Here is a 14,684-nt window from a genome sequence, read left to right as displayed (position 1 = left end):
GAGACATGGACAGAGAAGCAGAAAGAGAGAAAGAGATTCTCCATCTACTGGTTCACTCCCCAAATGCCCGCCAAGCTAGGGCTCAATCAGACCAAAGAACGGAGCCAGGAACTCAACCCAGGTCTCCCACGTGGGTGGCAGGCACTCAAGCATCTGAGCCATCACTCCATAAGCCTTCATCCACTGCCTCCCAGGGTACACACAGCAGGAAGCCTAATCAGAAACAGAGGAGCTGGGACCCAAACCAGGCACTCCAACATGGGGTGAGGGTATCTAACCCCTGCACCAGGTGTCCACTCCTCAATGAAACTTTAATAAAGGCTCAATTAGGGGTACTTAGTCATCATTTTAAATTATACACTGGTTATGAGATTTTTGAGAAGGGAAATTAGTCAAAGAAGCTGAGAGTCCAGCATTCATTCATCATTAAGTATTTGTTGAACATCTAGCAGGTGCCAAGTATTGTTCTACAGTAGTGAGTAGCACAAGGCAGAACTCTCTGCCCTCCGAGTTTCCATTCTAGCAGAGGGGATAGGGAGACTGATGATAACATAAATTACTAGGTAGGCATAGGTACTGGGCTGGCAGTGTGGCATATTGAGTAAAATCACCACCTGCAATGCCATCATCCCATATGGGCGCCAATTTGACTCCCAGCTGCTCCAGTTCCAATCCAGCTCTCTGCCAATGGCCTGGGAAAAGCAGCAGAAAGATGATCCAGGAATCTGGGCCCCTGTCAATGACATGGGAGACCTGGATGAAGGTTCTGGCACCTTAGCTTCAGCCCAGACCATTGTGGTTATCTGGGGAGTGAACCAACAGAAGGAAGATCTTTCTGTCTCTCCTTCTCTCTCTGTAACTCTTTGAAATAAATGCATAACTTTTTATTTTCAACTTTTATTTTTTTTAACTTTTATTTAATGAATATAAATTTCCAAAGTACAGCATTTGGATTACAGTGGCTTCCCCCCCCATAACTTCCCTCCCACCCACAACCCTCCCATCTCCTGCTCCCTTTCCCATTCCATTCACATCAAGATTCATTTTCAATTATCTTTATATACAGAAGATCAATTTAGTATATATTAAGTAAAGATTTCAAAAGTTTGCACCCACACAGAAACATAAAGTGTAAAATACTGTTTGAGTACTAGTTCTAGCATTAATTCACATTGAACAACACATTAAGGACAGAGATCCTACATGAGGAGTAAGTGCACAGTGACTCCTGTTGTTGACTTAACAAATTGACACTGACACTCTATGGCATCTATAATCTCCCTAGGCTCTAGTCATGAGTTGCCAAGGCTATGGAAGCCTTTTGAGTTTGCTGACTCTGATCTTGTTTAGACAAGTTCATAGTCAAAGTGGAAGTTCCTCCTTCTTTGATGGCCTGGTCTTTCCACTGGGATCTCACTTGCAGAGATCTTTCATTTAGGTCCTTTTTTTTTTTTTTTTGGCAGAGTGTCTTGGCTTTCCATGCCTAAAATACTCTCATGGGCTCTTCAGCCAGATCCAAATATATTTAACAGGGATCACTTTTCAGTTAAATTTAAACACCTAAGAATAATTGTGTGTTAATTAAAGAGTTCAATCAATAGTATTAAGTAGATCAAAAAAATACTAAAAGGGATAAAGTATTAAGTTGTTCATCGACAGTCAGAACAAGGGCTGATCAAGTCACTGTTTCTCATACTGTCCATTTCACTTCAACAGGTTTCCTTTTTGGTGCTCGGTTAGTTGTCACTGATCGGACTGATAAATGCATAACTTTTTAAAAAAGAAGGTATAGTTATTATCGAAGAAGGAATGGAGATAGAGAGTGCCCAGGAAGGAGGATAGGAGATTGCAGTTATAAACAGGACGAGCAGGTGGACATCTCTGGGAAGATGACATTCACTTAACGGCTTGAAGGCATTCAGAAAGCCATGTAGAACTTTGGCTCAGCCAGTGAAAAGCTTTCCACAAAGAGGAATGGCAGGGGCAAACTGCCCTGAAGCAGAAGCATGTCTGACAGGCTCCGGAGCTGTGCTGTCCTGAACAGGAGCCACTAGCTACATGTGGCTCTTTGAATTTAAACGGAAGTGAAACAAAAAATTCAGGTCCTCAGTATGCACTTGCCACATTTCAAGTGCCCAACAGCCACCATATTGAACCCTGCAGATTCAGAACACATCTAACATCATAGAAAGCCCTGTTGGCAGGAAGAGCAAGAAGGCCAGCACTGATGGAGTGGACTGGGCAAAAAATGAGGTCAGGGAGGATAAAGTGATACAACTATGTGTGGTTTTGAAGGCTCTCGTAGGATCCTGGTCTTCTGAGAGAAATACAAAGTTTGAAGGGTTTAATTAAAAGACTAAGTGGTATGATTTGACATTTAGAAGACTCACTTTGAGTAACATTATTACTCTTATAATAATCCAGGCAGGAGCCGGCAGTGTGGCGCAATGGGTTAAAGCTCTGGCCTGAAGTGCCGGCATCCCATATGGGCACCAGTTCGAGACCTGGCTGCTCCACTTCCAATCCTGCTCTCTGCTGTGGCTTGGGAAAGCAGTAGAAGATGGCCTAAGTGTTGGGGCCCCTGCACCCGCATGGGAGACCCAGAAGAAGCACCTGGCTCCTGGCTTTGGATTGGTACAGCTCCAGCCTTTGTGGCCAACTGGGGAGTGAAGCAGCGGATAGATGACCTCTCTCTCTCTCTCTGCCTCTCCTCTCTCTGTGTAACTCTGACTCTCAAATAAATAAGTAAATTAAAAAAAAATAATCCAGGCAAAATATGATCAAAGGCAGACATAGGCAGTAGTGGAGGCGATGAAGATTTTCACCTTCTGTACGAATTCTGAGGTTGGAACAAACATTATGCTGGTGAAAGGGATGCAGGGTATATCATGAGGAAGACAATTAAGTCGGGAAAGCGAGTTGTGGTTGGAGCGAAATTCACTCTGAGACTGGTTTGACGTTGGCTTGGCGATAGTACTCCCTATTGAAAATGGCCAATGGGCCACCAGAGAAGTGAAAGCTCAGAGGAGGACAGGCCCTGCATAGAGATGGGAGCTTCATCCGCGTCCTGTAAAAGACAAAGCAGCAGAGGAGAATGCAGAGGGCGTGTCAGCATCCCCACGTGACAGACCACAGGAAGCTCCAGAAGAATCCTGGAGCCTGGGAAACAGCTTGGAAACTCACTGGCTGTTGTGAGTGTGGACTCTACCTCGCTCCTGTGCAGTGGAGGAAGGTGTGGCTGTACTGAGATAGTTTTAAGGAGAACAGGGGAATGAGCTGCCACCATGACAGGAAACTGTGATCAGGTACGGCATTTCTCAGCACTGTTCTCACTAAAACAATCACTTCATTTGTTCCAGGCAAGTGCTAGTGTCTTTTGTGTTAAGCAAAGTGACCAACAATGTTCTTTGTAAAATTCAGAATTTAAGTAGGCCACAGGCCAATTTAAAAAAAGAGGAACAGATATATGAGGATTTGTTATTCTCAGCCTCCTGAGACAAGGTAGCAAACACGTCCTTTAAAAAGTGGTGAGGGGAGCACAATCTTTGTGATAAAGAGGTCATTTTAATCTCCCTGAATTCTTCTTTTTGGAAAAGTACCGTCCAGAGCTGGGTCTTTAAGGGCAACAAAAGGAAGAAACACCAAATGCCAGACAGGGAGGCCAAGAAGAAAGCAGCAGCTCTCAGAAGGAACATCACCCTCACCCAGTGCAATCTCTCCCTTGAGGCGGACGAGGTTCTGAGACCACACAGCTTACATAACTGCCCAGGTCATTCAGCTACAGCTGCACGCAGAGCCAGACCTAGAACCTAGGCTGGGAGCTACTTACTGTCCAGTCCACGTCTGTCTGCCTCACTGCTCTGCTTGCTATGCAGGAGTGGGAGCCTCGTCCTCAGGGCCAGTGGACCCGAGGTCAGTTTCTACTGGTACTTTGGCCGATTTCAGGGGTATGGATTAATGAGACTTGAAGAGTGCTTATGTGTTTGGTGACGGAACATTGCCTCCTTACAAACGCCCCGGCAACAGCCCTTCTGCAATTCGTCTTGGTGTTGAAATTGTGCCTTAATCGCCATGCTGACCAGCAAACAAGCGAAACCTGCAAAGTTAACAACCACTTAACTCACTCCTGAGTACCATCTCAAGGGTGCGTGCTTATAAAAATCCATTCTGAGATAACCCCTGGATGTCCCCAGAGTGGGAGACTTGCAGAGGCAGGAGTGTAGTTAAACAATTGTTGTGAGGTGTGGACTGCTCTGGCGTGGGGCATGAGAGGGAGGGAGGCAGGCACGACCAGACCCGTCCCAGGTAGCCAGCCTCCCCGTTGCTAGGGCCGAGAGCGTCCTTGGCTACCGCTCCAGGAAGGCGGGCTTCCTTCTCCAGGGGAGGCCTGCGCTCCGCGGGCCGTGTCCCCACAGCGCCGCCAAGCGGTCGTGGGGGGCACGCGCCCTTGCGGGCCGCGACCCTAGCGCGAGGCTGAGGTCCTGGTTAGCGATCACAAGCACCGGGTGTTTGCAAAGCAGCCGCCGCACGCCACCCCTACAACTTTTGCAGGGAACCTAGGAAGGGCGAGCGGCGGCGGTCTCCCGGCCCGACTTACGTTATACTCTTTCGCCCAGGTCTCCAGCTTTCCCTGCAACAATCGTAAAGATTCGTTCGAGATCAGCCTCCTCAGGTTTTCCGCCATCGCTCGCTTTTCCGCTCGGCCCCGCTCTGGAGATGGAGACGCGGAGGGGACGAGGCGGTGGCTTCTTCAGGTCCGCGGGGTGGTAATGGCGGGGAGCGGGGTGTCTTCCGGAGGGGCTCAGAGCGCCGCTGGTGTTTCCATCCTCCCCCTCGGGTCGGACCGGGCAGGGTTCGGGAAGCCGGGGGGAGGTGCCCTGGGCCGCAGCCGCCGCGCCTCATCCGCTGCCCGGCGCGGTCTCCTGGCTCCCCCGCCGCCGCCCCCCGGGGCCCGGCCATAAATACCCTGCCGATGATTAAACAAACCTTGACGTGGGCGGGCCGGCTGCCAGGGGCGCGCGCCGTCCGCGTCGTAGCAACGCCCGGGCGCCCCGCCCCCGCCGCGCCCCCAGCCCCGGCGCGCCCGGCCGCCCTCCGCTGGCCCCCGGGGGTCCGGCCCGGCCTGGGCGGGCCATGTCGCTGCCGCTGCTGCTGCTGCTCCTCCTCCTCCTGCTCCTGCTGCTGTTGCTGCTGCTTCTGGCCGAAGGCGAGGGCGCCAGAGCCGCGGGGAACCGGGATGGGGCTGGGGGCTGCCGGGCGCCGAGACCCCGGACGGCGGCGGCGCGACCGCCTGAGGGGACGAGACGGGCCTCGGCGCGGGCCTGGGGGCCGCCAGAGGCTTAGAACCGACGTCCCGGCGGGGGCTCTAGGCCACCCCGCGTGTCTGCAAAAGCCAAGTTACTTCTGTCGGACACGTTCGGTTAGACTGTCGGGAAGTCACCTTTGCGGCCCCTTCCTTTCCTCTCTGTACATCTAGGGTTTACTAAATTGTCCACGCCCCCTGCCTCTGTCTTCTGCCGTGTTCCTGGGCCCGCCGGGTGGGTGCCCAGGACGATCGATTTTAGCTGCGGCATGTTCTCACCCATCAGTTACCGCTCAGGTTTGGATAACGTTGGTGCCGCCGAGTACCGGGAAGGGGCGTTCTGAATCCTCTAGCTGGGACTGGGGGCGCACAGCGATGTGGTGCCTGCGACCGCTGCGGCCGTCACTAACCGCAGGAACAAGCCTTGATTTCTCCGTCGTCCAATCGTGTGCTGATTGGAAAGCATCCTTACCCGCTCGTTAAAGCCGTGGCGCTGGAGCCGGGCTCTCTGTCTAGTCAGCTAGGATTTTCAGAATTTTCACCACCTCTTGTCTTAATTCCTCTTCATGACAGTGATGTCACCATCCATTTAGAAAATGAAAATGAAAGGTTCATTTCTAGAGCGAGTGCTCACATACCACAGAATAAGGATTCGAAGTCTATAATGTGTTATCATGGCAAAATAATAAGTACCAAAGCAAAATGCTAAATATTCTTGTTACACCGTCTTTCTTTAAATACATACTTATTAATATATAATATTAACTGTGTATAGTTAGACATTATACACATAAAGAAGAAAGAGAATAGAGAAGAACTCAGTTTTCTTCATTTGAAGCCGTTAACTGTATACTTGCATAGGCAATAGGAATCCTTGAACAATCTTATTTGCTTATTCATAAAATCCAAATTGGAACGTTTGCTTAAGTCAAATTAGAGGTAATTCCTTTAGCTTGCTGTGGGCAACTTCATTGGCTTCTAGTGCTTGGTTTTATCAATCTATAACAGAAGGACAATTATTTTGATTACTATTATTATATCCAATTATTATGAGACAAAGATAATTTATATGAAGTACCTAGCACAGTATTTGGCATGTACTGTAGTAAGTGATACATGTTATCATCACTGTTTTTAGGAATGTAGATCACAGTATTCAATAAAGAAAATGGGTAATGGTTGAGTAAATCTGTCGATGAAATGTTGCTCAATAATTTGTTTTTGAACAACATCTAGTACCTAGGACTTCTCACTATATAATGATAAATGGAAACAGGACACTTATATACTATATATAGTGTCAAATTATATGCATATAGTGTCAAATTATACAGTGAGAATCCAATGGATGAATATAGATGATTTTAATTTGTTCCTTTTATACTTTCTCTTTTTTTAAGATTTATTTATTTATTTAGTTGAAAGGCAGAGTTACAGAGAGAGAGAGAAAAGGAAAGATGGTTGGAGAAATCTTCCATCTACTAGTTCACTCCCCAGATGGCCACAATGGCCAGGGTTGTACAGGCCCAAGCCAGGAGCCCAGAGCTTCCTCTGTGTCTTCCACATGGGTGCAGGGGCCCAAAGATTTGGGCCATCTCTCTCTGCTTTCCCAGGTGCATTAGCAAGGAGCTAGATTGGAAGTGGAGCTGCTGGGATTTGAACTGGTGCCCAAATGGGATGCCAGTAGTACAGGCTGCTGCTTAACCCACTGTGCCACAGTGCCAGCCTCTACTTTCTTGATTTTACAAATTTCTACCATGAACATGAGTTGGTAGAAATGAGTTGGTAGAAAAAAGTTACCAAAAATAGTTATCCAAAAACTTTCCTACCCTTGAAAAAAATGTTAGCCAAAATACCAGTATTTAAGCTGCTGACTCAAAAAAAAAAAAAAATGTTTTCATCAAATGTTCATATTGCTAATTGAGTAATGAGACTTATGGAGCCCGAGGGTAGCATGGATGTTTGAAATCATGTTTCCTGATGTTGTCTCTACATATGCTGTAGTTCTACAGCTAGATTCCTGACCCTTACAGCCTGTGGTCATTCTTAAACATACCAGCCCAGGAGCGTGTGTTGTGCATAGGGAGAACTTCGCGCTTATTGGTACCAGAAAAGCATAATCCTTCCCTTCGATGAAAGTCAAAACAGGAAATGTTCTGTGTGTGCTTTCATTTATTATTTACTCCCACGACCTCCAAAAAAGCATCTGAGATTCTTTACAGTACAAGACTTGTGGATAGTATCATTATTAAATTAGAACTTTTTTTTTTTTTTTTTTTTTGACAGGCAGAGTGGACAGTGAGAGAGAGAGACAGAGAGAAAGGTCTTCCTTTGCCGTTGGTTCACCCTCCAATGGCCGCCGCGGCTGGCGCGCTGTGGCCGGCGCACCACGCTGATCCGATGGCAGGAGCCAGGCACTTATCCTGGTCTCCCATGGGGTGCAGGGCCCAAGCACTTGGGTCATCCTCCACTGCACTCCCTGGCCACAGCAGAGAGCTGGCCTGGAAGAGGGGCAACCGGGACAGAATCCGGCGCCCCGACCGGGACTAGAACCCGGTGTGCCGGCGCCGCAAGGCGGAGGATTAGCCTAGTGAGCCGCGGCGCCAGCTAGAACTGTTTTTTAAGGAAGAAGGAAGTATGCCCCAAATATATGCCTCTGTACTAGGATTTAGCCTCACTGTATACTTCTTTTGCAGGATTTTTGGAAGCCAAGCAGAAAGGAAAATGAGTTGTGTGATTATGATTATTTGATTTTTAAAGTATACATGTCAATTCTTTGAATGGGAATACATTTTCCAAGTACCGATTCTAAAATGTTATCCTTTCCAAGAGTCTAGAACAACACAGATGAAAAATGTCTTTAATAACTGGCTTTCAGAGGCAAGCGTTGTGGCACAGCGGGTTAAAGCCATGGCCTGCAGCTCTGGCATCCCATATGGGTGCTGGTTCAAGTCCCAGCTGCTTCACTTCTGATCCAGCTCCCCTGCTAATATGTCTGGGAAGGCAGTGGAGAGTGGCCCAAGTCCTTGGGCCCCTGCACCCCTGCATGTGAGAGACGCAGAAGCTCCTGGCTCCTTGCTTCAGGTCAGCTCAGCTCCCACTGTTGCAGACATTTGGGGAGTGAACCAGTGGAGGGACGACCTCTCTCTGTGTCTCTATCTCTCTCTAACTCTGTCTTTCAAATAAATAAAATAAATCTTTTTAAAAAAAACTGGCTTTTACAGAACTTTTTATAACTTTTAAATTTAAATTTATAACTTTTAAATTTAAAAAGAATTTTGACATACACTTTGTACATATCTATGAAGTACTATGTGATATTTCATTACATGTATATATTGTGCAGTGTTCAATAAGGGAAATACATCTGTCTTTTCAAGAATTTAATATTTATAATGAAAACATCCAAAATCCTATTTTTTAGTTTTTTTAATAGAGAAATAGACAGTACATTAATATTAAACCATATTGTGGCACAGAACTCCAGAACTTCTTACCACCATCTAACTATAACCTACCACCTGTCAATCAGCCTTTTCCCAGCCTTCCTTCCCCCCTTCCCTTCCCAGCCTCTGGTAGCTACCATTATATTTTTAACTTTTGTGAAAGAACATATTTTTAGACTCTACATAAAAGTGAGATCATGTGATATTTGTCTTGTCATGCTTGGTTTATGTAACTTAATATAATTACCTCCAGTTCCATATATGTTGCTGAAAATAATGAAATTGCATCATTTTTATGGCTGAGTGATATTCCTTTGCATTTATATACCATGTTTTCTTTCTTTACCGGTGGGTGCACTCTTGGGTTGTTTCCATTTTTTGGCTTTTATGAATGGTACTGTGATAATCATGGAAGTGCAGCTGTCTCTTCCACAGGTGCATTTCATTTCCCTTGGATAAATACCCAGGAATGGAATTTCTGGATCATATGCTGGTTCTACTTTTACTTTTTGGGGGAATGCCTACACTGTTTTTCACAATGGCTGTACTAATTTACATTCCCACCAGTAGTGTGCAAGGATTCCTTTTCCTCCAAATTCTCACCAACACTTGACTCCTTTTGTCTTTTTGATAACAGCCAATCTTACTGGAGTGAGGTGAATCTCACTGTGGATTTGTTTTTCATTTCTCTGATTTGTGATGTTGAGCATTTTTTTCATGTACCTTTTGGCCATTTGTATGCATTTCTTTGAAAAATGTCTGTTTATGTCAGCTACCCATTTTTTGGCTGAATTATTTGTTCTTTGCTGTTGAGTTGTTTGAGTTCCTTATAAATACTAGATATTAGCCCCTTGTCAGATGGATAGCTTGTGAATATTTTCCCCCATTCTGTAGGTTGTCTCCTCATTTTGTTGGTTGTTTCCTTTGGCTGTACAGGAGCTGTTTAGTTTGATGAGATTTTATATCTTTTTTTTTCTTTTATTTCCTTTGCTTTTGGGATGTAATCCAAAAAATTCTTTCCCATTCCAGCCTCCCAAAGTGTTTTCCAATAGTGTCAAAGTTTGGGGTCTCATCTTTAGGTTTTTAATCCATTTTGTTTGATTTTTGTACATGGTGAGATATGAGTATCTAGTTTCAACCTTCTGCATGCAGATATCCACAATTTTCTCAGCATCGTTTATAAAAATAGACTGTCCTTTTTCCAATGCTTGCTCTTTGTTATAGACCAGTTGGCTTTAGATGTATGGGTTTGCTTTTTGGGTCTTTATTCGGTTCCATTGGTCTCTGGATGGGTTTTTATGGAATACCAATTTTTTTTTTAAAAAGTATAGCTTTATGATATTTTTAAAGTTAGGTAGCATAGTGCCTCCTGCTTTGTTCTTTTTGCTCAAGATGGCTTTGAGTATCTGGGGTCTTTTGTGATTCCATGTAATTTTAGTAGTGTTTTTTCTAGTTCTTTGAAAAATGTCATTGGAATTTGAATAAGGATTGTACTGAATCTGTAATGCTTTGGGTAGAATGCACATTTTAACTATATTGATTTATCCAATTCAAGAACACAAGATATCTTTCCATTTCTTTGTGTCATCTCAGTTCTCAGTTTCTTTCGTGGTAATTTATAGTTTTCATTATAGAGATCTTTCAAATTTTTGGCTAAGTTTTTTCCCAGACTTATTTTATTTATTTATTCATTTATTCATTTATGGTTATTGGAAATCGGATCACTTTCTTCACTTCCTTTTCAGATGATTCATTATTGATGTTTTACAACACTGCAGATTTTTGCACATTGTATCCTGAAAGCCTGCTTAATTTGTTTACTAGTTCTAACGGCTTTTTGGTGGAGTCTCAGGAGTTTTTTGTACATAAGATCACGTCATATGCAAACAGTGACAGTTTTGCTTCCTCCTTTCCAGTTTGGATGCCCTTTCTTTCTTTCTTTTGCTATTTGCTCTACCTAGGACCACCAGTACCATGCTGAATAAAAGTGGTGAAAGCAGGCATCCATGGCTTTTACCAGATCTTAGAGAGAAAGCCTTCAGCTCTTCCCCATTCAATATGATGTTAGCTGTTGGCTTGTTGTATATGGCCTGAATTCTATTGGGAGACATTCCTTCTATACCTAAGATGGTCAGAGTTTTTACCATGAAATGATGTTGAATTTTAACAAATGGTTTTTCTGCATCTATTGAAATGATCATATGATTTTTGTTCTTCATTCTGTTGATGTCATATATCACATTTATCAATTTGTATATGTTGAAACATGCTTGCGTCCCTGGGATGAATCCTTAATCCTTAAGCATGATGCTATTGGATTCAATTTGCTAGTATTCTGTTGAGATTTTTGCATGTTTGTTCAACAGAGTTATTAGCCTGTAGCTTTCTTTTTTGTTGTTGTTTTTGTGTCCTTGTCTGGTTTTGGTGTCAGAGTAATACTGGCCTCATTGAATAAATTTGGAATAATTCCATCATCTTCTATTTTTTATAATAATTTAAAAAGCACAAGTATTAATTCTTCTTAAGATTTATTTATTTATTTGAAAGTCAGAATTAGAGAGAGAGAGAGAGAGAGAGAGAGAGAGAGAGAGAGATCTTCCATATAATGGTTCACTCCCCAGATGGCTGTAACCTCCAGGGCCAGGCAAGGCCAAAGACAGGAGCCTGGAGCTTCATCTGGGTCTCCCACATGAATGCCAGGGGCCCAAGCACTTGAGCCATCTCCCACTGTTTTTCCCAGACTATTAGCAGGGAACTGGACTGGAAGTAGAGCAACCAGGACACAAACCGGTGCCCACATGGGATGCTAGCATTGCAGGCAGCCACTTTACTAGCTAGCTATGCCACAATGCTGGTCCCTGTTAATTCTTTAAATGTTTGGTAAAATTCAGCAGTAAAGTTATCTTATCCTGGCCTTTTATTTGATGGGAAATTTTTATTATTGATTCAGTTTCACTACTCACTATTGGTCAGTTTAGGTATTCTATTTCCTCATGATTTAACCCAAGTAAGGTTTATGTGCCCAGGAGTTTGCCCGTTTCTTCTAGGTTATCTAATTTGTTACCATATAACTGTACATAGTAATCACTAATGATCCTTCCTGCCCTGTCAGGATTAAGGTCCCCTTTCTCATCTCTAATTCCTTGTACTTGAAGCTTCCTTTTTTTTTTTTTTTAAGTCTAGCTAAAGGCTTATCAATTCTGTTTATCTTTTCAAAGAACCAGCTCTTCATTTCATTGATTGTTCATTTGTTTAGTTTCTGTGTCATTTATTTGTGCTCTGAGTTTTACTATTTTTTTCCTTCCACCAGTTTTGAATTTCACTTTTTCTTGTTTTTCTGGTTCCTTGAAGTACAGCAGTAACTCACTTATTTGAGATTTTTTTTTTTTTTTTTGATACAAGCATTTGAGAAGTTGTCCTGCAAGGCTCGCTGTCGCTCCCCCACTTGCGGAGGAACGACACTAGACGCTGTTTTCTTTCCCCGGTCCTTCCCGGATTTGCTGCCGCTCCCCCGCCTCCGTGGAGGAGCTGCACCAGCGAGCTCTCCGACCGACTCTCTCAGGGGGCCGCCCTGCATGTTGTCTCTCTCCCCCTTTTATAGTCCTCTCCCACCAATCCATGCTCTGCTGCCCACGTGCTGAGCACGCGGCTTTCTTCCAAACAGGGGTTGGGTCAGGAATCAGCTAATTAACGAAGCAGCTGTGTAAGACTTGTTTACTCTCTCTCAGCGCCATATGGTGGGAGATCAATGCATAGAGTTAGTTTCAGTCCACAGTCTCAGTACTTATTTGTCTCCTGGGTGCCCCGCTGTCGCTCCCCCTCTTTGTGGAGGAGCGACACTGAACCCTGCCTAGGTTTCCTATCCAAGTCACGGCACCATTATGTCGCTCCCCCTCTTCGCGGAGGAACGACACAGGACCCTGCGCTGTTCTTTTGTCTGCTCGGCCCTCCCCGGGTTTGCTGCTGGTTCTTCCCGGGTTGGCTACCGGCCCTTCCACCTCCGTGGAAGGGCGGTTCCCCCTGCCACTTTCCCCACTTCCGCGGGGGAGCGGCACACCGCTGGCCGGCTCTCTTGGGGGCTGCACAGGTGTTCCTTCAGATAGATGTTCCTGGTGCATGTTGTCTCTCTCCTCCTTTATAGTCCTCTTCCACCAATCCCAACTCTGCTACCCACACGCCGAGTACGCTGCTCTCCTCCAATCAGGAGCAGGTCCTGCTGTTTATTGGTTGAACTGGAGGCAGCTGTGTAGAAGCTGTTTCCTCCTCTCCCAGCGCCATATTGTGGGAGAGCAGATGCATAGAATAAGTCTTAATTCCAGTAACAGTCTAGTCCAAGTTGCTCCCCATACCCCGCCATGTTGCGGGAGATGGACCCTGTTCCCCACAGCTCGCACCATCAGGGAGAGTGGGTCGATGGTGTTCTTCCACAAGAAGCATTGGGGATAGGCTTTGGTGAACATGTCCATCTTTATTAATGGCTACGTACACTTTTAAAGGGCAGGCAGAATGGGTGAAACTGATTTGGGACAACACTAATTCTTTTTTTTTTTTAAAGATTTATTTATTTATTTGAAAGTTAGTTACACAGAGAGAGGAGAGGCAGAGAGAGAGGTCCTCCATCTGATGGTTCATTCCCAGATAGCCACAACAGCCAGAGCTGCACCCATCTGAAGCCAAGAGCCAGAAGCTTCTTCCAGGTCTCCCACGTGGGTGCAGGGGCCCAAGGGCTTGGGCCATCTTCTACTGCTTTCCCAGGCCATAGCAGAGAGCTGGAGCAGAAGTGGAGCAGCCAGGTCTCAAACCGGTGCCCATATGGGATGCCAGCACTGCAGGCGGCAGCTTTACCCGCCACGCCACAGCACCAGCCCCATTTTGAATTTTTAATGTATACTCTTTGTATATTGCCTGTTTTTTGACATTACAAGTAGTAATTATAATTTTTTAGTCTTCACAGTAAAGATATAAATTGTATACACAACGTATTTATAATATTAGAGCATTCTGAAATTGTAGTTACTCTTACAGGTGAATTTTCTACCTTCTGATATTTTCTTCTTACTTGTTAGCATCTCTTTCAATTTGAAGAATTCCCTTTAGCATTTCTTGAAAGACCAGTCTAGCCGGCGCCACAGCTCAATAGGCTAATCCTCCACCTAGCAGCACCGGCACACCTGGTTCTAGTCCCGGTCGGGATGCTGGATTCTGTCCCGGTTGCCCTCCTTCCAGGCCAGCTCTCTGCTATGGCCCGGGAGCACAGTGGAGGATGGCCCAGGTGCTTGAGCCCTGCACCCCATGGGAGACCAGGAGAAACACCTGGCTCCTGCCTTCAGATCAGCATGGTGCGCCGGCCACGGCGGCCATTGGAGGATGAACCAACGGCAAAAGAAAGACCTTTCTCTCTGTCTCTCTCACTGTCCACTCTGCTTGTCAAAAAAAAAAAAAAAAAAAAAAAAAAAAAAAAAAAAACAGTCTAGTAGCAATAAATTTGCTCAGCTTTTGTTTCTCTGTGAATGTCTTTATCTCTCCTTAATATCTAAAGGATAGCTTTGCCAGATACTTGGCTGGTAATTTCTTCAGTACTGTAAAAGTCTCATCCCACTCCCTCCTGGCCTGTCAGGTTTCTGTTGAGAAATCTGCAGTCAGATGAATTGAGACTCATTTATGTGTTATTTGCTTCTTTTCTCTTGTAGTTTTCAGATTCTTCTTTATCTTTGAAATTGGAGAGCTTGGCTATACTATGTCCTGAGGTAGGCTTGAATCTGCCTGGTGACCTTGGACTTTGCTGTATCATTTTCTATGTTTGGGAAGTTTTCTATTATTATCCATTTGAATATACTTTCTGCTCCTGTAGCATTCTCAAGTCCCTCTTGAAGACAAATAACCAAAATATTTTCTCTTTTCGGGAGAGCGGCAGGATGGCAGAATAGGAAGGGAGC

The 14,684-nt window shown here is 45.0% G+C and overlaps 1 protein-coding gene across 4 annotated transcripts in view; it reads right to left on the bottom strand.

Annotated features, from left to right (window-relative positions):
• Positions 1 to 4,864, bottom strand: part of SPATA18 (spermatogenesis associated 18) — a 41,112-nt gene extending 36,248 nt beyond the window's left edge. For 3 of the 4 annotated variants that reach the window (XM_008248836.5, XM_089325423.1, XM_008248843.5), the window contains exon 1: positions 4,598 to 4,731. In XM_008248836.5, coding sequence (XP_008247058.3) covers positions 4,598 to 4,684 — 87 coding nt within the window. In that variant the 5' untranslated portion in view covers positions 4,685 to 4,731. Of the gene's footprint in view, positions 1 to 4,597 lie in introns of all 4 variants that reach the window. The other variant, XR_515194.5, reaches the window with a different exon arrangement.
• Between the last annotated feature and the right edge of the window lie 9,820 nt (positions 4,865 to 14,684).

The sequence above is a fragment of the Oryctolagus cuniculus genome, chromosome 2 (genome assembly GCF_051225735.1).
Source record: "Oryctolagus cuniculus isolate XC-2025 breed Fujian yellow rabbit chromosome 2, ASM5122573v1, whole genome shotgun sequence".
NCBI classification, from domain to species: domain Eukaryota; kingdom Metazoa; phylum Chordata; class Mammalia; order Lagomorpha; family Leporidae; genus Oryctolagus; species Oryctolagus cuniculus.
The sequence above is the reverse complement of the archived record's forward strand: the minus strand, read 5'-3'. Positions and strand labels throughout refer to the sequence as shown.